Raw genomic sequence first — 27,500 nt, 5'->3', positions numbered from 1 at the left:
AAAAAATCAGGACCAGAAGAAATTCAGGTTACAACATTCATAAATGCATACACTTACTTTCAAAATCTACAAAAATGTCATATTTGTTTGGTGCATTTTCATCTCGCCACAGTATCTTTAACAAATTTCCCATAGTAATATGGCACTTCTGTAAAATCAAAACACGACATATAATGGTACAATATACATTAATATGTAGTATACATTCATAATATTCAGTCGCCTGCATAGCAAAGACACAAACAGACATCTGACTTTATCCATTGCCTGTCCGTCTGTCCATTTTTAAAGTTGTATGGTCCGAATTTCAATAATTTTTTCCACCTTTTAAAAATGCTGTAATTCATTGCACTTATACAATTTACGAGGCTGTACGACATGCCGTACACTATTTCACTTGTTTTAACCAGAATTATTTCGTTTTAAATCAGTGTTTACAAACAACTGTCACTCAGCCATTTCTAATGCACAAATCAAATGAAAGTCATGTGTCTAGTTCAGACTTTCAGAGGTCGGAGTTCATCGGTGGTCTTATCTGTGTAAAGCAATGTATTTTGTTACGTACCTCTTAGTATTAAATTCATTATTTTACACTCTTTCAGGCCTAAATTTAGAAAGTTGCATCTTTTTGTTATATATATATCAGACTTGGATTCCCTTGATGCATGTGGGGCTATTTATAGACAGACGCCAAACAGACTTTATTAGGGGCAAATGTAATTTAGGCGTACCCGTTATATTTACTTTTTAAATAATCTTCTCACTGTTTTCTTTTACATGCAAATGTTTTCAAGCACATAAATAGGTTAATAACTTTAATAAAGTGCACCGCCACGGCACATGATACGCCCGTCACATATTGTTAACAGTATAGATTGTACCCATTAAAACTTTTTTTATATCACCTTAATTAAATGTCACAGTGACCTTAAAGTAGGATGCGACACACCTTCTACCTAAGATGCATTAGTTGACCAATTTTGGTGATTCTAGGTCTAATAGTTTTCAAGTTATGAGCCAGACAAGTTTTTGCCATATATGGCGATATCTTCTTAATGAAAAGTCACAGTGACCTGGTTTTAATGTGCGACACACCTTCTACCCAAGATGTATCTACAGACAAAGTTTGATGATTCTAGGCCTTGTAGTATTTAAGTTACGGGTCGGACACGAAAAAGCTAACAGACGGACAGACGGACGGACATGAACGCCATACCATAATACGTCCCGTCTTAAGACGGGCGTATAAAAACTAAATAATCTACTTTAAAGTAAAATTTTGTACAAAAAAATAATAGATGAACATGGACCATACAGCATTACTAGACATCGTGACTGCAGGCAACACATCTCCCATTCTGCATTGTCAATTCACCAACACAAAATTCTCCAACATAAATTTTAGTGATAGGAAATTTTCACCCAATTTAATATTTTATGCATTTCTCAATAATTATAAAACCTCACAGTGAAGTGAAAGTTTATTTAGTCATACTCCAGCATGGAGACGTCAAAGTTTTCCAGAGAAGCAGAACACTGGATTTACGAGTGTCTTTGTGTGCTTATTTTACATAGATATAGTAAGAGCATAAAAATAACAATCAACTCATGTTTTAAAGTGCTGAGTGTTTGAAACCGTTACATGGAAGTAGACAAAATACATGTATGTTTCCTGCTTGTATAGAGTAGTAACAAGCAGTATGTAAACATCTCCTTCATATTTTGTAATATCCAGGCACAATTGTTTATTGCATAATTACACGGCAATATTGAAACAGAAAAGCTGAATTCAGTGCAAGGAACACATATCTATGATCGTAAACAGTAATGTCATACAGTTCTGTTTAAGGCTGTCGATTCCTGCTTTAGATAAAGCTAAAGCTATATCTGATACAAATATATATAAATATCCATCTAATTTTAAATTAAAATGAGTGAAGACCCTTAATAGTATATTGGTATATTGTCAGGTAACAATACTTACAATCAGCTGGTGTCCTGTGGATCTGAATAAACACTCTGTAATATTTTCTCACTGGTTTATCAGTGTGAATGGACGACAATTAGCCATGATAGCATATTAATCAAATCAATGTTATTTATGTTTGGTTTTAACACATAGAGACTCAGGTGACACCAAACACACACCAAACCTAATCAATAACACATACATAGGAACCTCTCACCTATTCCTCGGGAAGAAGGATTTTGACAAAATATTTGATTTCTTTTTTTCTCCCTTTCACTTTTTTCTCTCTCCAGTGTCAAGTTCTAAGACACAAATTAATTTGGGAATAATCAAGGTAGATCACTACTCTAAACTAAACATAATGTCGGCAGTAAAATGTCCTATCAAAACACCAGGAAGGTTTCATCATCCACCTCTCAGCTTACTTCCTTAAGGAATTGCTCATTTACCATAAATTAGGTTCCCAAAGCTTCCTCCCTAACTGAAACCACAAGCACTGGCGCATACCTTTACAAAGTCTCTTGTTTTCTCCAAATCTTCTATTGGTTCTTGCAAATGATCTGCAAAACAATAAAAACTAAGTACACAGCACGCAGATATAATTTTATTAACTATCTAATGATCTAAGGATTTCCTGATTGTATTTTGTCTCTAAATAAATGTCAAGTGTTCAAGAAAAGTTACTTCCTTGTGGAATAGTATCGAGTTTAAAAAAATCAATATCAGAGTGGTTAATAAGAAACCATATCAATGAACAGAGAATTTCTTCTAAGTAACAAATACATGTATCCATATCAAAGTTAACTATAATCATTCATTGTAATTCAAAACTTCTTATTGATCGACATGATACCATGTGATTAATTATGAAATATTCCATAGCAGGGTATGTATGGTAAACCGCATGTTTATAAAGAATATAGAATAGCATGCTACAATATCATAAAAACCTTGTTTTCAAAATTAGATCTGAAAAAGAAACCCACAATAAAGCAATTGTAGTCTGTTGATTTTCAGCAACCCAGAATACGTATCAATTTCTAAGTCTATTTCCAATGAAGTGGTAGCAAGAACCATAGAGGACCAGACATATTCAAATTCTGTAAAATAATGACAATTTCAAATGTTGAATAACTGAAAATTTGTACAGAATATAGATACCTTAATCTGTCCTTCTTAATGCACATCCCTATGAATACTGTGCACCTTTGTCGTTTTCTGATTTTTTACTTATACATGTACATCATCATGTATATACCTCTGTCAAGTTTGAGTGTAAATCTTATTCTGTAAAACTTTAGATTGTATCTTACATACCAATATAGTATTGGTCTGAGATAAAATGAATGAACTTGTGATAAAACCAAGGATTGACCTCATGAACATGCAATAAATGTATATAATACATTTTTTTAATATGTACTTGGAATGAAAATGTGGTAAGTTGAATTGTTTCATGATAAAATGAATATATATAGTTACATGTATTAGTATTACTTCAACAAAGTGTAAGCCTATTTCCTTGTAAACAGTTGTCGGAGTGTTTGGTTTGTGACGATGGCTAATTAAGAGAGAATTAATCTTTGTCTGGTCGGAAATAAAAATAACAGCAAAATTTAAGAGAAAGTAAGGATCTTAAATTTTGGACGAAATCTTAGAATCCAAGGTGACCATCATAGATGTGATATCTTAGAAGGGAGTCATGATATAGAGATAACAAATTTTCATTCAACAAATCCAGCAAGTGCCTATGGAAAATTCATCAGCCCTTTAAAAAATCAGAAGCCCACATATAATATGATACGTACAGCCAACGATTTAGTTTTTGTTGTTTAGTTACCTGAATAACATATATAGGATTGTTTTCAACATTTCCTGGAAAAGTTTATCCCTTTCCAACATTTTTCATTTCTGAAAATTTTCAAACCACCGTACCCTACAATCACCACCAACATTTTATCAAGCATGAGCTCCTTAAACTTTCCTACTAATGACCTTCATCTAATCCATATGACCTTCAGGTATGCCATCTTGTCTATATGTGTCAACAGCTTCGACTGTTTTCCTCTAACAAGTTTAAAGTCCAGACAAAAATAAAGACTGATCAAAATTAAAGTCCTGACAAAATTAAAGACTGATCAAAAATTAAAGTCCTGAGACAAAATTTTGTGCATTTCCTTCTGATGACCTTGATCTTAAATACTATAAATTCCCTTGGGTCAACATTTCATGCACTCTTACAACCCTCCCAATTGTTTCACACTTTTTGTAAACTTTAGAGATTGGCCTTTAACCAGTATGATAAAACCAGTAAAAAAAACGTAAAAAATAACTGGCATGGGTAGACAGGGAATCCACACATTTCAGAGAAATTATCGCAGCAAAAAAAATTCAGAAGGGGTGGGGTAGTTGTTTCCATGCATACTTCAGGTGCCTGTGCTTTTTAAAAGTAATGAATAAATTTATATTTGTTCAGTTTTAAAACTATTCATTTAAGAAAACAGCAAAATGGGCAAAATTAAAATGAGAGCAAAATTTACCTTATATACAGTATCCATTTCTCAGAAGAAATTTCTTAATAGCGTATAGGAGACAAAAATAATTTGTACTATTGAATGCTCTATTTGGCATCCCCTTTAAAGGGGGCATGGCCACGATTTGAGCTGAAATTTTCAAATTTTATTTTCTCATTTTTAATTTACAATGCTTAAGTATTTGTAATGGTCAGCAAAACATTTGAATGTCAGTTGTCAAGTTATATGAGAGATACAGAGGTCACTTTTGTTTACATAGGCTAAATAAACTAGTAAAAGTTTCATTTAAAGAATTTCAATTCACAAGTTAATTCTGAACACAATTAAACAGTTTCTAGAGTTTGTCACATCTCATTTTGTTTTAAACATGCTATTTTCTATTAAGCAATCTATGTAAACAAAAACATGACAAGAGCCTTGTTTACATATCAAAGAATTGTGAGCGCTGTATCTCGCATGTAACTCAACAACTGCCATTCAAATTTTAGTTGATCATTACAAACATCTTCGTCAAGCATTGTAAACAATAAAATTTTAAAAAATTAAAAAATTAGAAATTTTTCAGCTCAAATCATGTCCATGCCCCTTCAACGGAAAAGCTGGTCCTCTCTGGTGCAACATAGGAAACAACGGAAGGGAAACTTCACCCCTAACAGTTACACATACCAGTACATATTACCATCTGCTATCGACAAATTGTGGTGAAGTGTTGACCTTGTCAGCCATTTATAGAAAGTCAATGACTCTAATTTCTGAATCTCATTGAAGAAATAAGGTGAACATATTAACTGAGTAATGTCACGCATTTACAGCCAGTGTATTCTCATCAACATAAACAAACCGCTCCACCATTACGCCACACCTACTTATAATTACTGCGTCATTAGACTGATCTCTAGTATAACATCATAAACTGGATCTCTACGTAACTCCTGTGACACAAAATCTTAAATGTTTTTTATTTCATTTCTAAAAATCGTGTCAGAGTAAACACTGTGAAATTGTTTACATGTGAATTTAGAGAGACTTCACCATTTCTTACTCATGCAAATAAATTTATCCTCCATTTGTTTTCTTGTTTGGGAGTGGTTAGAGCATCGCGCTCAAAATCACATGGCCTCTCACCTCTGTCGGCGCGGGTTCGAATCCCTCTCACGCCGGTAAGTGAGAAAGTTTCCCAGTTTACTTTCGGAAGGTCGGTGGTCTCTTCCCAGGTACATTGTATCTGGGTTCTCTCTTCCACCAATAAAAACTGGGCACCACCAGATAACTGAAAAATTGTTGAGTGTGGCGGAAAACAGCAATCAAACAATCAAATCAATCTTGTTTGTTTTCTTAAAATATTCAATGATATTCTAATTTAAAATAAATCCATTTTTGTAAAAGTTTGACTAATCTGCATGGTTAGGTGCAGTTTCGCATACACTTACATCTGATAATTACAATATTCACATACACTTGATCTTTATCAGAAACCCTCTAATCTTCAAAAGAATCAGGATATGCCTAGAAATATTACACCACTTTTCATTTTGCTCTCTTCATTAAGGGTAGGGATTCTATATCACTTAACATTATCTTTCATCTCATTATTGAGTGATAATGGACAGACAAGTTGGAATAAATGCTCTTAAGCCACTTATCGGTGTCATGGTTACAAAATGTGTTACAATAGCAATCCCAGAATATATGTTCTTTGTTTTATTATTTTCTTTGGAAAAATAAACTATAAAGGCATTGACAGTTGATCTTCGAATCCTAACAAGCTGGTTATAGACATTGGAATCCTAACAAGCTGGTTATACACATTAGAACCCTAACAAGCTCGGGTTATACACATTAGAACCCTAACAAGCTCAGATTATACACATTGGACTAACATGCTCAGATTATACACATTAGAACCCTAACAAGCTCAGGTTATACACATTAGAACCCTAACAAGCTCAGGTTATACACATTGGACTAACAAGCTCAGGTTATACACATTGGACTAACAAGTTCAGATTATACACATTAGAACCCTAACAAGCTCAGGTTATACACATTGGACTAACAAGCTCAGGTTATACACATTGGACTAACAAGCTCAGATTATACACATTAGAACCCTAACAAGCTGGTTATATACATTGGAATCCTAACAAGCTCAGGTTATACACATTAGAACCCTAACAAGCTCAGATTATACACATTGGAATCCTAACAAACTGGTTATACACATTGGACTAACAAGCTCAGATTATACACATTGGAATCCTAACAAACTGGTTATACACATTGGACTAACAAGCTCAGATTATACACATTGGAATCCTAACAAGCTGGTTATACACATTGGACTAACATGCTCAGATTATACACATTGGAATCCTAACAAGCTGGTTATACACATTGGACTAACATGCTCAGATTATACACATTAGAACCCTGACAAGCTCAGGTTATACACATTGGAATCCTAACAAGCTCAGGTTATACACATTGGAATCCTAACAAACTGGTTATACACATTGGACTAACAAGCTCAGATTATACACATTAGAACCCTAACAAGCTGGTTATACACATTGGAATGCTAACAAGCTCAGGTTAGTACATGATACATGTACAGATTAAGGAGTAAAGCAGATTCTGTGGAGTTTTCTAGCTAATTTTTTCAAAATATATTTTGAAACCAAAATTTCTTTCAAGAATTTTGTATACTTGGATGAATTAAAAATATCACTTGATGATGACTGGATAAACTGATTAATTTTATTTGCATTCCCTTGTTCATATCCTATAAAATTATGAAGTTCACACATGCTTAAAGAGCATTTACTGCATGCAGGACCCATTCCTAGACTCATTAACTGATGTCATTAATTAATGTTATTACTCTGTAGATGAAGTCAAGCAGGTATATTATGTTGGACTGTAACCTACACTCCAAACAGCTATAGGAGAGGACAAGTTATTACAAATCATCTAGCTTAGCCACAAATCATACACAACATTAGTGCAACACTGACATTACATAAATCATAATAAAGTCTCCAACCTCTTCATGACCCGTTTCAGTGTTGTTTTTTTATTACATGTTGTTGAATAATCCGAGATTCTTCTGACTCTTACCCCCGCTTTTATATTGTGACCCCCGCACATGTCACAATATAAAAGCAGGGGTAAGAGTCTGACTCAGAGAAATTTTGGACTAGAGTTGGCCTGAGGACCAAGTCCAGTAGAACAAGGGTTTGGCTTGTAAAATTATTACATATACACAAGACCACCCGGCTTGTGCTTCTCCTCAATATATAGTATTACTTTCTATTAAAATTATGTAACCATATATTTACAGAGAGTGACTATTCAGATTGTAATCAGCATTAAAGGTAAATAGAGCATTTCTGTGAAATTCTGTCACACTTAAACTAATTTTGAGTAAACCTATACTATAGTACTTTCTCTTACAAGTTCTTTTCAAAACTGAAATAAAAGTAATATTTGGCACATGATTTGGACCAGTGAATTTTTCTTTGGTTCAGTTCAGATAAAGAGACCTGAATGCATGGCCAGTGCTTAAAAAAACATTTTTCGGCAAGACTGAAAATAACTTAAAATAAATGATAAACCAATGAATTCTTAAATACCATTACATCATTATTTCCTCTCAAATATTTGCAATTTAAAAGATAAGGAGGGCATATTGGCTTTCACTAACATCAGCACCATCTGCTCAGTTTGTGTCAATAGCATACAATACAAGTATGTGTTACACAAACATTTAAGCAGAACAACTCATTAAAGACACAGAATAACATTTTACATGCATTGGCCTGGAATCATTTACATTACTTACATTAAATTAATTCAAGATTTCAGATTATATACTTCTATGTGCATCTTTTATGTTTCCCAGAACAATAGCCCTGCATTGCATGTAAATCAAAGAAAGTTTTGATGTCAGAACTAAAATGTACATCTCTTGTAATTTGGATATTTTTTTTAGGAAGTAAATAGAATTATAAATTCCTGTCAGTAAGTCTTATTCTGTCAGATGGGTAGATGCTAGATGATAAGTTAAAGGATTATGGCTAATCGTGACCCCAAAGTACAACTCTCTCTCTTGCTCCCTATCTCTCTCTGTAATTGTCTCTCTTAATAATTTAAGCAATGTATCAGTGTCCTAATAACAATAGAACAATAGAATAATAATTTAAGCAATGTATCAGTGTCCTAATAACAATAGAATAATAATTTAAGCAATGTATCAGTGTCCTAATAACAATAGAATAATAATTTAAGCAATGTATCAGTGTCCTAATAACAATAGAACAATCTACATGAATCAATGTATGTAAGCAACTATGAAAACATCAATGTCAACACCCGATTCAACATATGGCATTATGTGCATGCAGCATAACATTTTACACCATTCACACATGATTAAAGCCAACCAGACAACGACTGTTAATCTTCATGCTGAAAAAAAGCTCTCGAGGCTAATGGCTGATAGGAAGCTCTTCCAATCAATGTCTGATCACACGCAAACTGTTCATGCAATGATGCCTCCTCCCCAATTAACATCAGGATGCTTTTTTAATTACTCTAACGCGTATTTGGAACGAGTTCCTTTATTGTAAATTTCTCTCTTGGTGTTTGGCTTTCAAATAAAATATAAAAATACATAGGAATTTAAACTATAAACTGAAAAGTCTTGTATGTTATGATTTCAGAATTCAGAAATAATTAAGTGCAGGTGAAAAACTCTCATCTACCTTTTAAAATATTAAGTTTGGCTTCTGGTATGTATCCTCAAGTGAACACTGAAATTTTAAGATCCATACTTTTAATAACTGTTACACTGTACTAATGAAACATCCATGGCAATGCAATGTAATCATATTCCGTATTACCTGGTCAAGGAGGAAACTTTAAATAAAACTATTACACTTGTCTAGAAGTTTAACAAACCGATTTCAAGTTTAACATCACAATGCAGAGGACACCCAAGTTAATTATCATTACAATCTCAAACATCTGCACAACATGCCATCGCGTGAAATACATTTTTCAAGAGTCAGCTGCTGTATATTACTATAATTATATGAAATGATATTATACAAACCTAGTGCAAATACAGTTGTCGTCATAAAGGAAGTAAATAAGCATGCAAAAATTCACTTGAATAACAGAAAGTAAAACTGTATTCCGACACGCCCATCACTAGGACAAACAGTGAACAGTGCTTAATGTAAAATCAAATAAATAAGTATATTACCTAGTAATGATAACGCTTACGTACCCTCTTCGCTATAGGCTTCTTTTTGATGTAGTGTAAACGAATATTTCCGGGTCACCCTCTCTCCAAATAAGGCATTTGCCGACTAAAAATTTCAGAGTTATCTCCCTTCACACTGACAAACTATTTTAAGAAACGATCAATATCTCTTAAAAGTATTTTATTAAGGCATGTGATCAAACAAAATATTTTCCTTTTTATTATTTTTTTATATTTACAATTCATTCAAATTCGTATTCATACGAGATTTACACGAGATGTAAACATAAACACGTTTTATCACGAGAGGCATATTAGAGGAAGCAGACGACTACTTTATATCAGAAGAAGGTAAAATCAAATGCTGAAGCACGTTATTTACTGTTTTTATACCCAGGTCAAAGATTGGTGACAGTCTAAATCTAGAGCTAAGAGCTCTACATACTACGAAAGCCCGGTGGGGTCATGTCAAATTCCAGCCATGAAAAAAAAAAATCAGCTGGTAGAGCGATTCAGGGTGCCCGGGTTCGAATCCTGGCCCCAAGACCATAAACTGAGAAGAAACTTAAATCAAAATTTTGATTACTTAGATCTTAAGATTTATCTAGCACAGATGTTTAAAAAAAACACACTGCAGTTATAAAGAAAATTCAAATGCAAACAAACATGCACTGAAAATTTTATTTGTTTTATGAAAATTATTTCAAAACTTAGCTGGATTTGAAATTATACTATTCTCAGTTTATTGTTTTGTGTCCATGGTCCATTGCACTTTATTCTTTCCTGTAACATTTAGTGCCGTATACCAACCCCTGGAATATACCTGCATTCAGGGATTTTTTAGGGTCTGTAGAGGGCCGAAATTCGGCCCCATGCCCAATGCTGAAAACCAGGTGTTTTTCCCAAAATGCTGCCTAAAAATTCTGAAATGATGGATGCTTTGATGAGAATATGCCATGAGGGGTCATGCAACCTCTGTGCCACTCTGTTGCAAAAAAAATAAATTTTTGTGACAGTTTTTTCTCTGCCAAAGACTGGAAATTAAAGCTTGTTTATTATTGCTTGAATATCAGACATTTCGGCCCAAAGACATTTCGGACCATTGACATTTCGGCCCATTGACACTTCGGCCCAGACGTTTCGGCCCAAAAAATTGGACACTTCGGCCCAAATTTTTGAGATACTTCGGCCCAAAGACATTTCGGCCCAAGACACTTCGGCCCTCATTTTTTTGGTATGAGACACTTCGGCCCATATTTTTCATTTTGCTAACATCATCCTTATTATTGCGTGTCCACAACATTATAGTAAATTGACACTTCGGCCCAGTGACATTTCGGCCCAACGACACTTCGGCCGAATGACATTTCGGCCCAAATGTTTAATAATGACATTCATGGGTCAATTCCTTTGGTTTTTATATTTCGTCACTTCAGTCCAGACGTTTCGGCCCAAATTTTTGAGACATTTCGGCCCAGTTTTTTTTTTAAACTGAGACATGTCGGCCCATTATACGTTTTATTATTCTGCTTTATATATCACACACATTTCTTTATAAAACAACATCATAGTATATTAACATTTCGGCCCATTTTTTAAAAAGACGATCACTGACACATAATTAAATAGTTTCTAGTGTTTGGCATAAGTCATCTATATGTAAACAAAAACAAGACACGGGCCTTGTTTACGTAACGATGAATTTTGAGTATGGTATCTTGCTTGTAACTCAACAGCTACATTAAATTCTAACTTTGGCTGACCATTAAAAATACTTTAGTTAAGCATTGTAAACAGTAGAAATGGAAAAATAGGGTTTGAAAATTTTCAGCTCAAATCGTGTCCATGCCCTTTTAACAAACGATTCACTGCTAACAACACACTCATTGGATACCTCGCTATTTGTTGGGGTGTCCTATATTTTATTATTTTCTCTCTCGGACTTGGACGTTATTTGACGGTGTCGTTGTTCCCAATCTTTATTTTATCCATTCATACATACTGAATGACACTCACTTACAAAACTAATATATATCATAAGACATCATCCAGGGAAGTAATCTTCCTTGTCAAATTTATGAAGTTATATAAAACCTTTGACAATTTGTCATCTCTCTGTAATAATAGTTTTGCCCAGTAACCCAACATTCTGGTTTTGAATATTTTTAAGTATATAAATAACTTGTCTTCGAGTTCTTGACCTATTACAGACAGTCCTGTAATATTTTTAATCACTCGTTTGGTAAATATAATATAATGTAATATTGAATATTTTCACATATGAACTTACTAGTTTATCAATTTTCAATAGTTTTCTTGACTTCGTCGTCAGTAATTTTTGCATTTATAATATCATCAACATGTTCACGTTCCTTTACATTAACATGTGGGAACTCCCCTCCACCATTATCGGCTTCATTCAGATCTCTAAAGTATTTAAAAAGAGTATTTATATCTATTTATTCCTACACTTTGTCTTCTGATTACCATTGATTAATTTCCAAAATTCTCTTGGATTATAGCTTTTTAATTTATCAATTTTTTTCCTTCATTTCGTTCCTTTGTTCCCTTATGGATTTATTCATTTTAAAAAATATATATATATTCTAGTATATAATGACAACTTATGTCATTAGTTGTTAGGATCCTGACCACTATATTGCAACTTTATATCATTAGTGGATATTGCATCATTAATGGTTACTACATTATTTCTTCATATATACCAAATATATTGTTGTTCTGTCAAAAGATAAAGATATTCTAAACTTGTATAAAAGCCACTCTTCAATATCATTCCAAATCTCCTTTACTAAATAACACTCAGCAAATAGATGTTCAATTGATTCAATTTCATTATTGCAGAAACAACATGTTGGGGATTCTTTAATCTTAAGTTCATATAGATATGAATTTGTGAGCACTATTCTATGTAAAATTTGGAACTGTAACCAATATAATGAAGAATTCAAAACAAATTATATAAAATCCAAAGGAATTGACCCATGAATGTCATTATTTAACATTTGGGCCGAAATGTCACTGGGCCGAAGTGTCAATTTACTATAATGTTGTGGACACGCAATAATAATGGGTGATGTTAGCAAAATGAAAAATATGGGCCGAAGTATCTCGTACCAAAAAAATGAGGGCCGAAGTGTCTTGGACCGAAATGTCTTTGGGCCGAAGTGTCTCAAAAATTTGGGCCGAAGTGTCCAATGTTTTGGGCCGAAACGTCTGGGCCGAAGTGTCCAACTTTTGGGCCGAAGTGTCCAACTTTTGGGCCGAAGTGTCTTTGGGCCGAAACGTCTGACTACCTATTGCTTCACTCAAGTGGCACTGTCATCATTGTGACATAATCATGTTGTTGCTCATCCATTGTGTCATTGTAACAGATAAAAAGAAATAGGATCTTCAATCCTTGCCTGATGAGTTTTGTGGCTGTGCGTCTTGACCACAATTATGTCACAGTGTCCTGCTTATGTTTTTCACAAATGATGTTGAAATGATATTGTTCCTTTATCTGTTTGACTATATGTATAATGATTTCAAAATTTAGAATAATGTATGTCACTGTAATTTTACAATCTATAGTAATTTCACAATCTATATCTTGATATTAAAAATTATGTAAATGGTGTTTGCTTTTATTGCTCATAGTCTTCAATCGATTCCATGTTTCCAGAATGAAGGTCACAGGACAATACTCAAGTGCATTCGAGACTGCCGTTCTTCACACAAATTCAAATTTCTGTTTATACCGAACGCCGAGTACGCATTTGAGGTGCATTAGAACTCGCACCACCTCTGTAGGTAATGTGGTCTGAGAACAAGATCATGTTCCTGTGCACATGTTCTTGTCATTCGTGACTCTAAAGAACAGAACATGAGAACAAAGGAAACAGCAGCCTCGAACACACTCCAAATCTTTCTTGCCTGTAGTCATCAAGCTCATGGGCAGAGAAAAAATTAAAAAAAATGTATCTTGATTTATTATATACCCAATACCCATCAACGTTTGGTTTTTGGATACTGTTAGTTTTACAGAGTGTGATCTGATTTTTTGGATCACCACACTGTGGTTTTCTAATTCCATATCAGTATCCTCTGAAGCTGATGATATACAGTCACATTACATCAACACAACATTTTTCTATGCCCCCGCCACAAAGCGGTCAGGGCATATAGTTTTACCCCTGTCTGCCCCCGTCCTTCCGCAACACCCAGTTTTCCTGACTTTTTAGCTCACCTGAGCCAAAGGCTCAAGTGAGCTTTTGTGATCAAAATTTGTCCGTTGTCTGTCGGTGTCGGCGTAGTTGTAAACTTTTCACATTTTCATGTTCTTCTCTGACCAGAACCACTAGATCAATTTCAACCAAACTTGGCACAAAGTCTCCTTGAGTGAAGGGCTTTCAATTTTGTTCAAATGAAGGACCATGCCCCATTCAAAGGGGGAGATAATCACAAAAATGCAAAATTAGGGTAGGGTCATTTAAAAATCTTCTTAAGAACCACTGGGTCAGAGGAGCTGACATTTACATGAAAGCTTCCTGACATAGTGCAGATTCAAGTTTGTTCAAATCATGACCCCCGGGGATAGGATTGGTCCACATTAAGGAAACAAAGTTTTACATAGAAATATATAGGGAAAATCTTTAAAAATCTTCTTCTCAAGAACCACTGAGCCAGAAGAGCTAAAATTTACATGAAAGCTTCCTAACATAGTGCAAATTCAAGTTCAAATCATGCCCCCCCCCCCCCCCCCCCCCCCCCTTGGGTAGGATGGGGCTACAATAGGGGATCAAAGTTTCGTATAGATATATACATGTATAGGGAAAATCTTTAAAAATCTTCTTCTCAAGAAACAATGAGCCAGAAGAGCTGAGATTTACATGAAAGCTTCCAGACACAATGCAGATTCAAGTTTGTTCAAATCATGGCCCCTGGGGATAGGTTGGGGCCACAATAGGGGATCAAATGTTGCTAAATAAATGTTTATATTTTCATTCACGTTTTAAAAGAAAGTCAGCCATTATGACAATGTATTGTATCTCCTTAAATACAATCAAATTAAAATCTTTTCTACCAGCTTCAGTACTCTAGGCACAACACTCTTTTGTTGCATACAGTATCAGAGAAAGTAGAAAAGATCTGGCCTGGATTTCTCAAAAGAAACTCAAATCGAAACTTGGACTTAAGTCTGAGTTTTTACTCAAATTTTGACTGCTCAAATAAAAGAAAACTCGAACTTAAATTTGATTTTTAGCTCACCTGAGCTGAAAGCTCAAGAGAACTTTTTTTGATTGCCTGTTGTCCGTCGTCTGTCTTTAATTTTTAAAATTTTTTTCTTCACATTTTTGACTTAAATGCCGTGGTGGTCTAGAGGTTAGAGCGTCAGCCCCACATGCGGAAGGCCGGGGTTCGAATCCCGGCTGCGACAAACCTAAGTCATTAAAAAAGGTAGTGACAATTCCATTGTCAAACACTCGGCATCAGGTGTGAATGTCATGGGTCCTTGGAAATTACCTTAAAACGGATGTCCCGTGGCACGCTAAAGAACCCTCACTAGTCAATGGTGGTAAGCGCCGAGCAAAGGCCTAATTATGAAGCCCTTCACTAGCTGTTTTGGTGATGTCTCCATATGAGTGAAAAATTCTCGAGAGAAATGTTAAAGGGGCATGGACACGATTTGAGCTAAAAAAATTCAAATCCCCCCCCCTCCCATTTTTAATGTTTAGAATGCTTAACTAAATTCTTTCTAATGGTCAGCAAAAATTTTAATGTCATTTGCTGAGGTACATGGGAGATACAGAGTTCACAATTCTTTGCTATGTAAACAAGGCTTGTGCCATGTTTTTGTTTACATATAGGCTTAATATACTAGTAAAAGTTTGTTTAAGCAGATTTTTCAATTTACAATTCAATTCTGAACATAATTAAATGGTGTCTAGTATTTATCACATCTCATTTTGCTTTAAAGATGCTATTTTCTATTAAGCAACCAATATGCAAACAAAAACATGTCACAAGGCTTGCTTACATAACAAAGAATTGTGAGTGCTGTATCTCACTTGTAATTCAAAATCTGATATTTAAATTTTGGTTGACCATTAGAAATACTGTAAATAAACAATAAAAATGGAAAAATAGAATTTTCAGCTCAGTTGTGACCATACCCCTTTAAGGTAGTACTCTACATCGTCATAATGGCTGACTTCCTTTAAAAACATGGATGAAAAAATTGATGTCAGCAATATTTGACTTTTCCTTTTCCATTTAAATACCTAGCTGAGTAGCTCAGTAGGTTAGAATACCGACTGCTGAACTGTAGGTCGCAGGTTTGAGTCCAGCAGGGGTTTTAAATTTTTTTCAGATTACCTTCCACTAAAACTGTATTTTTTGACAAAATAAAGTAAATTTGAAAATTTTCAACTTCAAAATATTGTTGTACATATCCTCCACTTTTCATCTACATCAAATTTCTCTGGTGTAGCATACATCCTTAAACAAGATACAATCAATCAATCAATCTTCTCCAGAACCACTGCATGGCCAATTTCAACCAAACTTGGCAAAAAGCATCCTTGGGTGAAGGGTTTTCAAGTTTGTTCAAATGAAGGGCCATGCCCCCTTCAAAGGAGAGATAATCACAAAAATACAAACATAGGGTGGGGTCATTTAAAAATCTTCTCAAGAACCACTAAGCCAGAAAAGCTGAGATTTACATGAAAGCTTCCTGACATAATGCAGATTCAAGTTTGTTCAAATCATGGGCCCCGGTGGTAGGATGGGGCCACAAGGGGGGATCAAAGTTTTTGGTCACTGTTATTTTTTCTGTCGCCGACATCATAACACAGGATAAGTAATACTAACGTCGATAACGGTGTTATAAATCCGGAATATCGCACGCGAAACTGATGACGTAACACGACAATCGACAGACCTTAAAGCTCTTCTTCTCAAGAACCACTGGGCTAGAAGAGCTGATATTTACATGAAAGCTTTCTGACATAGAGCAGATTCAAGTTTATAAAAAAAAAAAAAAAAGCATGGGGCCCCCAAGGGTAAGTTGAGGCCACAATAGGGATAAATGTTTACATGCGAATATATTGCAAAAATCTTTAAATATGGGCCAAGGTGAGTAATGTGACCCATATGGGCCTCTTGTTTTGAGAAATCCAAGCTTGATTTAGTTAGATTGTTGTAACTGTAAGAAAACAACATCATCTGCAGGGAAGAGTTTAAATTTAATATTCATATCAAAACATACCAGACTTACACCTTGTAACTTAAGGTTTTAATGTTTGTACCATATTCATCCTATTTAGCATCCCCAAGCACCTAGGAAATTGGAAGAGAGGTGCGGTTATTTAGAATTGTGTTGAAATATTTCCAGTGACATTTTAACTTTGAGAAATGTTTAGATAGATATTAAATTCTGAATGAGTCATTGTCATACTTTCCTTAAAGATAGGATGATCCACTAAGGTCTTATTCATTGGTTATTTTTTTCAGATCATCAAAACAACAGAATAAATGCACTAAGATATAGCAGGTATTACTGGTATAAGGTAAGTTGTAATATATTTAGATAGGGAGCTCTTGATTGTTGAGAGTTGACAAAAGTCCCAAGGGGTGTCTACAGGGATAGGGGTGCCATCAATAGGATGAATATGGTATGTTGCTTTACATCCCATTTGAGAATTTTTTGTAGTGACAGTCCCCAGCTTTAGGTGAAGTGCCTCAAAGTTTAACCTGTGCATGGTGCTTAGGGGTGTAGCAGTGAGGGGTCTTTCTCATCCCATTGCCTACCAACATATGGGACTTGCATTTTCATGTGATCTCACTGATCTTCATCAATATGGAATATGGGCCATATCTTGAAAAATCCTTGGCCTGTTGTTTTGAAATTTGGTCCATAATATCATGGAAATTTTAATTTCCTAATCAAAGGGAGATAATTAAGAAAAATGTGTTCAAAATTGATGGTTACTCTGATTTGAACAAACTGATATAGAAGCATTACCTTGTATAAATGTAATCTAAGATACTAATTTATTCTTGGTATTATTACTATGTAGTAAAGGATATGGCTTTAAGGGCATTTCAGTCATGGTGAAAATTTAAACTGAAGTTAAAAATACTTGTCTAGACTATGTTATGAAGTGACATTTGAGGCTTGGTACAATGAATGCTTGTGACGAGATGTTGTATCATGACCATAAAACAAAGTCAAGGTCACAGGTAAAAAAAGAAGAGGAAATTCATGTCTAGATCAAAAGTTTGTAATGAGACATTTAGGCTTGAATTTAGTACACAGAATGTCAATGGACAGGTAATGTATAGTGACCTTGTTCTAAGGTCATTAGGCCAAGGTCAAAATCAGTTGGAAACAATTTTTTTTAAAAATTCAGACCATAAACTGTGTAACCTAGCACAGATATTGTCTATATAGTAAGGTGGTATTTTCTTCTTGCCTGTAGTTTTGTAATATACTGGAGGCTCATAGTTGGTGCATGCTTATGGCCACATGATGTGTGGTAACCTTACACCAAGGTCATTTAGCTAAAGTCAAGGTCGCCATTATTAAAAAAAGAATTATTGTCTAAGCCATAACTCTGTTCTAGAAAGACATTGGATGATGCAAGAGATGTTTGTAGCTTATAGAGTATAAGAGAGAATTAATGAAAGGCATTTTGAAGTATGAGACCATGCTCAGAAAAGTTTTACAATTTCTAGGCAATATCTTTGTAACAGAAACACGAAAGACAATTGTGCATGATCAGTGGTTGCTTATGGTAGTAGGGTGTGATCTTTGATTAAAGTCATCTAAGAAAAAGGTCACGGTCACCGGAATTTTGTAAGGTGAGGATTGTAGAATATGTATGTTTCACTTTGGATGTGCCCCATGAAGGAATTACAGTCCAATAAGGACAGTTTTAGTTTAGCTTTAATATATAGGTTCGTGTATCTCAACGTCCTGTATTTTGAATGAGTTTCAGGAAGGTTCTAGTGAACAATTAGTTTAATGAAATTTGTCATCTGGGTATGAAGTTCAGGTCTTGAGGACACGTTTTATGAAATAAATTTCAGTTTTGAAAATACATGAGGATATGAACTGCAACGCTTTACGCTGGCATACTTTTTATGAAAAATTCGTATTCTGCTTTCTTTTCTGTTGGGATTCTCCACCGTTGGAATATACATACTATATTTATCAAGATTCATATGTACATTGTTCACATTCGTGAGGAAATGGCAAACATTACAATTTGTAAAAGGTTTCAAAGGCAAAAACACTGGAAATGTAAATATTACTAAATAACACTGATTGTGCTTGAAAACTTTGTAAAATTGCAGATCAAGATGACAGCACTACAGGATACTCTATCTGAACATCATGTACAACAGGATATCACAGCAGTTCTGGAGGATCTTGTAGAGAAATGCTGCAAAGTAGTAGATGGTAATAAGTCTAGTCAAAACAAGCCAAATTCTCCTGAGAATAATACAAACAAAATACCGCAATTAATGAATGAGGTTTTAAACTGTGCAAATGATGAAAAAGAATGTGTTGAGCATATTGATGAAAATTCAGTGGGTTTGACATTTCAATCAGATGGATTGGGAACAAAACAGGACCAGTGGAAGGGATTGGTCCAAGTCAAGTACCCATCACTGTATAAGGAAAATGATAAGGATATTCACAAAATAATGGAATATCTACTAGATAGATGTTGTTTGAATGCACAGAAGACTGTTGTCTTAGAAGGAACTCACATTGAAAACCAAAATGTTAAAGACTCCACAACTAGTGTAAAGGTGATGCAGGAGGATGAAGCTCCCAAGTGCAGAACTGTCACTGAAAACATCAGAACACCTACTGTCAGTAAGGACAACTCTTCAGATGAAGAAAACTGGAAGAAGAGTGTGTCAGGCGAGTGTAAGTTAAAGAGCAAGAGTCTTCTTGATAGGGATGAAGGGAATATCTCAGAAATTCATGATAAAGTCAACCAAACCGACTCCTTTGTTGACATTAATGATGCTGCTGCATTTAAAAACTTTGATGATGATGATGATGATAGTAAAGTTTCTAAAAGTTTATTTGATGGAGAAAATCTTGAAAGAGAAATCGAAAGTGCAAAACAAAGTTATGTCTGGAAGAAGTGTGAGCTGGTAACAAATTGCATGAAGGGGGACTCAAATGTTGGATTGGATGAGTTTGATGCTAGAGCAGAGGAAGGTTTCTTCAATGTCAACCAAAAGAAAGCCGAGATGAATATTGCTTCAGGCAGTGTATTGTCATTAAGTTGTCTTTGTAAAGAGGTAATTAGTATAAATGAACAAAATCATCACAAAAGCAAGCCTGATGTCTGTCATTTGAAACACATTAACCAGGAGGAAATAACTATACCTCATCAAACTATTAAAAGTGAAAAACCAGTCACAGGAAATTGCAACAGTGATCAGGCAAAAAATCAGGAAAAGCTGCAGGAACATGATTTTGATCACTTTGAGTCAGATCTTATTGACAAGCAAGAGGATATTTGTGAGAATAAAATGACTTTTATCAAACATTTGGGTTTGTCACCATTGTTAGTATCGGGAGAAACTGAAGCAGATACTAGTCCTATTTGTCTGGATACTGACAAACACTATCTGTCACCATCTAAACCAGTGGAAAGCAATAACAATTCCACAGAGCTGAGAGATGAAGTGTTTGAAAAGATTGAAATTGATTCAGAAGAAGAGCTTCATCTGGAAGTTGCCCAGATGATCCCGTGCAAAAGAATGAAAATGGAGGATGAAGTGGTGATGAATGATTTTCATGCTAATCAAACAGGAAGTGAAGTGTGCTTGTTCACAGAAGTTGGATATGAGAACTGTAATGAGAAACTGCTGGATGTGTCTGCAGCAACAGAAAAAAATCAAAATTCAAAAAATGTAACCCAGGAAGATGTTAAAGATGTTGAAGACACTGAACAACCTGAAGTTGCTGTGCGCCAAAATTCATTCCAAAGAATAGAGCAATATATGAAGTGTGATAAAGTAGAAGTGACGGGTCAAGATGATGAGAGTAGTAAAGGAAATGGTTCCAGTTATCTCGTTAACGAAACAATATGTGATCATGTTCCAGATGACATCTCACTACCATATAAAGTAGAAGTGACGGGCACAGATGATGAGAGCAGTAAAGGAAATGGTTCCAGTTATCTCATTAACGAAACAATATGTGATCATGTTCCAGATGACATCTCACCGCCATCAAAATTGGTCAGTAATGACTTTGATGTGATGGATGAGGTGCAGACTTCTGCTGATAAGTTGGAGAATGGTGCTACTGAAGAAAGGCAGAATGTCACACAATCTGAAGAACAATTAGTTCCATCCACTGAGAACATAGAACAAAAAGAAGTATATGAAACAGAATCATTTTATGAAGGTAGGTAAAGGTTATTTACACACACAGCTACAGTATTATTACAATGTTTAATGCAGTGAGACCTTTCTAATCCAACATTCACTAGGAGACAATTTATTCATTTGTAGGAATAGACAGTGTAATGGAATTTTACAGTACAAAAAACAATGAACATTTGAAATTGAGAATGCAAATAAGGGTCAGAATGCCCTGTGAAACAGGTTGCACAGGTGTCGGTTTAGGCAGTTTTCACTGTAACTCTTAACAAATTATTTTGTTTAATAACTTTTGAAATATGACTATTGTAACCAGGTTTACTATTATGAATTTTTATACCCCCCGAACGAAGTTCTGGGGGGTATATAGGAATCACTCTGTCCGTCCGTCTGTGCAGATTTGTGTCCGGGCCATAACTTCTTTGTTCTTTGACTTAGGCATACCATATTTGGCACACAGGTGGATCACCATGAGATGATGTGTCGAGTACCTTCATGACCTCTATATGACCTTGACCCTTGACCTCAAGGGTCAAAATTCAAGGTTTTTTTTTTACAATGGATTCGTGTCCGGGCCATAACTTCTTTGTTCTTTGACATAGGCATACCATATTTGACACATGAGTGTATCACCATGAGACGATGTGTCATGTACCTTCATGACCTCCATATGACCTTGACCTCAAGGTCAAAATTACAGGTTTTTACAATGGATCCGTGTCAGGGCCATAACTTCTTTGTTCTTTGACATAGGCATACCATATTTGACACATGAGTGTATCACCATGAGACGATGTGTCATGTACCTTCATGACCTCCATATGACCTTGACCTCAAGGTCAAAATTACAGGTTTTTACAATGGATCCGTGTCAGGGCCATGACTTGTTTGTTCTTTGACATAGGCATACCATATTTGACACATGAGTGTATCACCATGAGACGATGTGTCAAGTACCTTCATGACCTCTATATGACCTTGAACTTTGACCTCAAGGTCAAAATTGATTATAGGGTTTTGACATAGTCATACCATGAGGCATGGGTGTATCACCATGAGACTGTGTCATTTACATTCATGACCTCTTTATGACCTTGACCTTTGATCTCAAGGTCAAAATTATAGGTTTATGCCATGGATTTGTGTTTGGACTATATCTTCCATTTTCTTCTACAAAGGCATATCATATTTTTACACTCAGGAAAGAGGTAATTTATACCTATTAACAACACTCTTTGGGAGATTGGGGTAAGCGGGGGTATTCTTAGTGAGCATTGCTCACAGTACCTCTTGTTTCATTTGAATTAAATGCTGAATCCATATTTTATCTCTATTGGTTTTTATAGAAGAAAATACTGGATCCATTGAATACAGAGAAGTAAAAGCTTTGGAGGATGAGCAAAAAGGTGAAATTCATAAATGAAGTAAAATATATGTGTTATGCAGTCTACCAGTTTCATCACAGTATAGATGTGTAACAATGAATTATATGTTTCATTTATGCAGAATGTTTTACAAATTCCGGAGCATTTGATTTGCATTTCGTTTGTATTGGAATTTGCTTCCCGTTCATACCATAAATAAGCAATAGTAATTGCAAGGTGCATTTGAGTTTGCATCAACGCACTTAAAAATATGATTCATTAGTGGTACAAATGTCAAACATACTGCTTTGTCATCTAGTTTGTCATAAAGCACATGAAACGGACCGTGCTAATTATCTACACCAATGAACAGTGATTAGTGCATTACATTGTCAGTTGTGGGTAAAGCAATTTCATTTTTTTTTTCAACTGATGATGCATACATTAAAATTCACATTTGGTATGTGAATGTGATGCAAGCTCCAATATAGATGAAAAAATAGCATTTGAATGTGAAACAATTTCAATGAGGATTAGACTTTGCTTTGCAATATACTTATCTGTGAGGGTTGTCTGTTGTGGTACCATTGTCATTACTCCTGAACAACCTTGATTCTACACTTCATTAGAATCCTTAAGAAGAATTGTAAAAGTTCAGAACAAGAGAAATATTGATATATCATGTACACATGTATTTCATTCCAAGATTACTACAGAAATCTTGTCAAATAGGTGAATACATTTATGTTTTTAATCTATATATATCTACATCTGTAATTTCCTTTTGGCATCCACTTTAAACATGATCACGCTACATGCATCTTTATTCGTCAAAATTTCAAACCTACTACTTAATGTTATGATATCTGGAGAAGTAATACAACTCAAGATGGCAAAAGTCAGAGGGATGCAATTTTTAATTTTGCAGCAATGTATGGTTTAAAAGCCGAAAAAATACTTTGGGCAGCACTTGAATATATCATCAATGAATATTTCCTTTGGTTCATCACAAAGACATTCAATATCTAACTAAGATATGCATGCATAGTTGTTGCTCAACCTTCATGGGGATCTGGATTAGAATAGGTCCTCAGTACCCCTTGCTTGTCATAAGGGGTGACCAAATGGGATGGTTCTTTGGATGAGACCATAAAAACCGAGGCCCCGTGTGACAGCAGGTGTTGCACAATAAAGATCCCTCCCTGCTCAAAGGCCGTAAGCGCCGAGCATAGGCCTAAATTTTGCAGCCCTTCACTGGCAATGGTGACATCTCCATATGAGTGAAATATCCTCAAGCGAGACGTTAAACAAGATAGAATCAATCGACCTTCTCATTACCATCATGGTTTGGAAGGCGAAGATAACAAACAGTGATCAATCTCATAACTCCTATACATAAGCAATAAAAAATAAATAGTCGGGCAAACACGGACCCCAGGACACACCAGAGGTGGGATCAGGAGCCTAGGAAGAGTAAGCATCTCCTGCCGACCGGTCATACCCGCCGTGAGCCCTATATCCTGATCAGGTAAACAGAGTTATCCGTAGTCAAAATCAGTGTGCCAAGAACGGCCTAACAATCGATATGAAACAAGTCAGACAGCATTTGACCCAATGATAGGTTGTATTGACAAACATTCTTCATTTTGACAACAACAATGCCTTTTTCAAATGTAGTAATTAAGTGTAGCTTAATTTGCATGATTTTCCAGTACTGCAAAGGTATGAAATGTCTCAATTTTTTGTAAAATGTGAACTTTGTTCAGCTCTGACAAAAACGTGCAAGCCCTGTTTTAGCTCACTTGAACAAGTGTCCATTCAATGTTTGTAAACTGTTCTCATTTTTAATACATCTACCTTTAGATGAGACATTCTGGTAAAGTGATGTCTGTACTTATGTCGGGCCGTCTGTTCAGGGTTTTATGCTAATATTTTCATTTCTCTGTCTTATATTATTAAAGCTGAAACATTTGAACAAGGTACAGCTTCTTTGTGGGACACTTTAGATCATGTAATTTTGATTCATTTCAATCTTTCTTGCTGGAATTTTCCCCCTTTATTTGAAATTTAATGTTATGAGGAGGGTACATGTTTTTTCTATCCAATTCTTCCCACGGCCTTTGATTATTACTATCTTATGGCAAGACCTTTCTTATCATCATCTATTTGACCTTGACTTTCCCCTAGAACAGCAAGGTCATGTTAGTCATATTAGTGTTGAGGCATCTCCATGTTGTGTGAATTTATGTTAAGTTATCACTGTTATGTTAGGACCCAGTAAAATATGTCAAAATTAATATGCAAACATGCTCTTGTACGGTAGATTAAAGTTTGTACTCTCCATGGTGCCCAGGGTCTTGGCAGGGCCACAAGAAGGGTTAAATTTTTTTTACATGATATATGTATATAGTAAAACATGCTTATAACAAATACACTTATTAAGAATTCTCGCTTATTACGAAGTTATAGTCATTCCCATATGAGAGGGAAGTAACAAAATTTTGTTGGATATAATGAAGTTTGGTTAATATGATGAACTGTTTTTTGCTGGCCATGGAAGTTCACTATAACTGGAGGTTCGCTATAACCATGTTTTACTCTGTGAAAATTTCTGTAAAATCGCAAGAACTACAAGCGATTGATATGTCAAATCAATATGCAATCATCCATATAGTTTATTCGTTTGTTTGTTCACATAGTTCAGGGTACATGTGGGATCAAAGAAGCGGTTCAAAGTTTTACAAAGGAAATTTGAACTCTACTCTTTAAATTTTATAAAGTATATGGACCAAAATACAATAACTTATTGTTTTATTGTGTATACATGGAAAAACATATTTCTTTTAAAAAATTTACACTAATACATATAGAATCATTAGAATGCAGATGTCAGATAAGGCATTTCTGATTGGTGACGTAAAGTTCCAGCTGATGTTGATGTATGCTACATGCAGTAAAACATGCTTATAACAAACACACAACAATGAATTCACGCTTATTGCAAAGTGATATGTATTCCCCTATGAGAGGAAAATAAGGAAAATTGTATTGAATATAACTAAGTTTGGTTATAATGAACAGTTTTTATCTGGCCCTGAGGTTCGTTGTAACTATGTTTTACTGTACATTGAATAATTTCTTCATAATCAAACATTCCTCTTCTTTAGTGTAACATGATGAGATAGTCTTCTGTTACAGTATGCCTTGAACTGGGAGAAGCTCAGTAACCATTTTTGTTATATCATGTTTTAGATTCTATCCATGGTGTATATGATCCAGGTACAAACTGCTTCAAATGGAAATATGCCCCTTCTTATGATATGGAGGATGTTGTTCCAAATGAAGGGAGAGAAGGTAATTTTCTTCTCTGTGAGATCAGTGGATAATGATAGATGATATGTACTACATGAAGGATACAGTTTTATAGAAATTTATGTACAGGGCATATAATATCTAACCCTGTCTTTTGAGCAACAAGACTGCAATTTGTTAATTGATATATCATGCAAGCATTCTGATGATGTGTAAGTTCAAGTTTAATCAAATCTTGGTCCCTTGGGACAGTGAGAACATGTGATAGATGTCACATATAAAAAATGATTAAGTATTAATAACACTTGTTGTTCACAATTGTTCATATGAGGTTGCAAACAATACTGTACAGTCAAACATTTCAAAAGATTTATAGAAATTTTATCAAGCATTCTAATACCATTTAGGAATTTTTTCTGGAATCACATATTTTCCTGTAAGGAGGATCCTAAACATCTTCTTCAAAAGACATTTCATTAAATTAAAATGCAAGCATACTTTTAAATACTGTGGATTCATTTGTATTTCAGACCATGGGTCTCTTGAGAAATAAGACATTTTAATCTGAAGTTTGTAATTATAAACATTATTTAAAAAATAGCATATTTGTATTTTAGAAAGAGCAAACCGAAAGTCAGTATACATATTTATACCCCATGCAACAAAGTTGCGAAGGGTGTAATGTTTTTGACCTGTCAGTCCCTTTCTTGTCAGCTTAACTTCTCTGAAACTGCTCAACAGAATTTCATGAAACTTTGTAGTTAATAAGGACACACTGTGTAGATGTGCATATTCCCAAGAAATTCTGATTCAATAACTTTTCTGGGAGTTATACCCCTTTTGAATTTATAATTTTGAGCCCATCTGTCCCGTTCTTGTCAGCACAACTCCTTTGAGACCGCTCAACAGAATTTCATGAAACTCTGTAGTTAAAAAGGACACACTGTTTAAATGTGCATACTCCCAGGAAATTCTGATTCAATAACTTTTTTATGAAGTTATGCCGCTTTTGAACTTAGAATTTCAAGCCTGTCTGTCCTGTTCTTGTCAGCACAACTCCTCTGAGACAGCTCAACAGAATTTCATGAACTTTGTAGTTAATAAGGGCACTCAGTGTAGATGTGCAAATTCCTAGAAAATTCTGATTCAATATAATTTTTGTGGGAGTTTTGCCCCTGTTGAACTTAGAATTTTGAGTCCGTCTGTCCTGTTCCTGCAGTAATACATAACATTGCCATTCATTATGTGAGGCATTGTCAAGCAATGTTGGAGCGTGGGGTATGTGAGCTTGCTCACCTCTGCTTTCTTTCATTATTACAAAGATATAGAAAATAAAGATCTTTAAATTTCAGAGGATGTTTCACCTCGTAGAATCTTGCCAATATCTTCTTGCAAGAAACCTATTCGAGTTGGTTTATCCAGAAAACAGCAGCGGCTTGTTTCTCTTCATCCCTACATAAAAAAGCACTGAGGAGGTGTCTGATGTACTGAAGTTTTGATGTGTGATAGCCATGATACTGTAGGGGGTGACTGATGTACTGAAGTTTTGATGTGTGATAGCCATGACACTGTAGGAGGTGTCTGATGTACTGAAGTTTTGATGTGTGATAGCCATGACACTGTAGGGGGTGACTGAT

The 27,500-nt window shown here is 35.0% G+C and overlaps 2 protein-coding genes across 23 annotated transcripts in view; one reads left to right on the top strand and one right to left on the bottom strand.

Annotated features, from left to right (window-relative positions):
• The window catches only part of LOC125669468 (CYFIP-related Rac1 interactor B-like), a 29,973-nt gene extending 20,031 nt beyond the window's left edge, over positions 1-9,942 (bottom strand). Inside the window, exons 1-5 of one of the 22 annotated variants that reach the window (XM_056162683.1) lie at positions 9,770-9,942; positions 9,267-9,314; positions 2,956-3,069; positions 2,477-2,529; positions 58-148 (exon numbers count right to left, since the gene is read on the bottom strand). In XM_056162683.1, coding sequence (XP_056018658.1) covers positions 58-148; positions 2,477-2,529; positions 2,956-3,046 — 235 coding nt within the window. In that variant the 5' untranslated portion in view covers positions 3,047-3,069; positions 9,267-9,314; positions 9,770-9,942. The other 21 variants (XM_056162688.1, XM_048903996.2, XM_056162684.1 and 18 more) reach the window with 21 other exon arrangements.
• Positions 9,943-10,056: 114 nt separating this feature from the next.
• The window catches only part of LOC125669859 (uncharacterized), a 22,343-nt gene continuing 4,899 nt past the window's right edge, over positions 10,057-27,500 (top strand). The window contains exons 1-6 of the mRNA XM_048904688.2: positions 10,057-10,120; positions 17,285-17,340; positions 19,130-21,212; positions 22,534-22,593; positions 25,804-25,905; positions 27,216-27,500. The exon at positions 27,216-27,500 is cut by the window's right edge and continues 4,899 nt beyond it. Coding sequence (XP_048760645.2) covers positions 19,136-21,212; positions 22,534-22,593; positions 25,804-25,905; positions 27,216-27,334 — 2,358 coding nt within the window. The 5' untranslated portion in view covers positions 10,057-10,120; positions 17,285-17,340; positions 19,130-19,135 and the 3' untranslated portion in view covers positions 27,335-27,500. The remainder of the gene's footprint in view (positions 10,121-17,284; positions 17,341-19,129; positions 21,213-22,533; positions 22,594-25,803; positions 25,906-27,215) is intronic.

The sequence above is a fragment of the Ostrea edulis genome, chromosome 4 (assembly GCF_947568905.1).
Source record: "Ostrea edulis chromosome 4, xbOstEdul1.1, whole genome shotgun sequence".
Taxonomy (NCBI): domain Eukaryota; kingdom Metazoa; phylum Mollusca; class Bivalvia; order Ostreida; family Ostreidae; genus Ostrea; species Ostrea edulis.
This window is presented reverse-complemented; position numbering and strand designations above follow the sequence as displayed.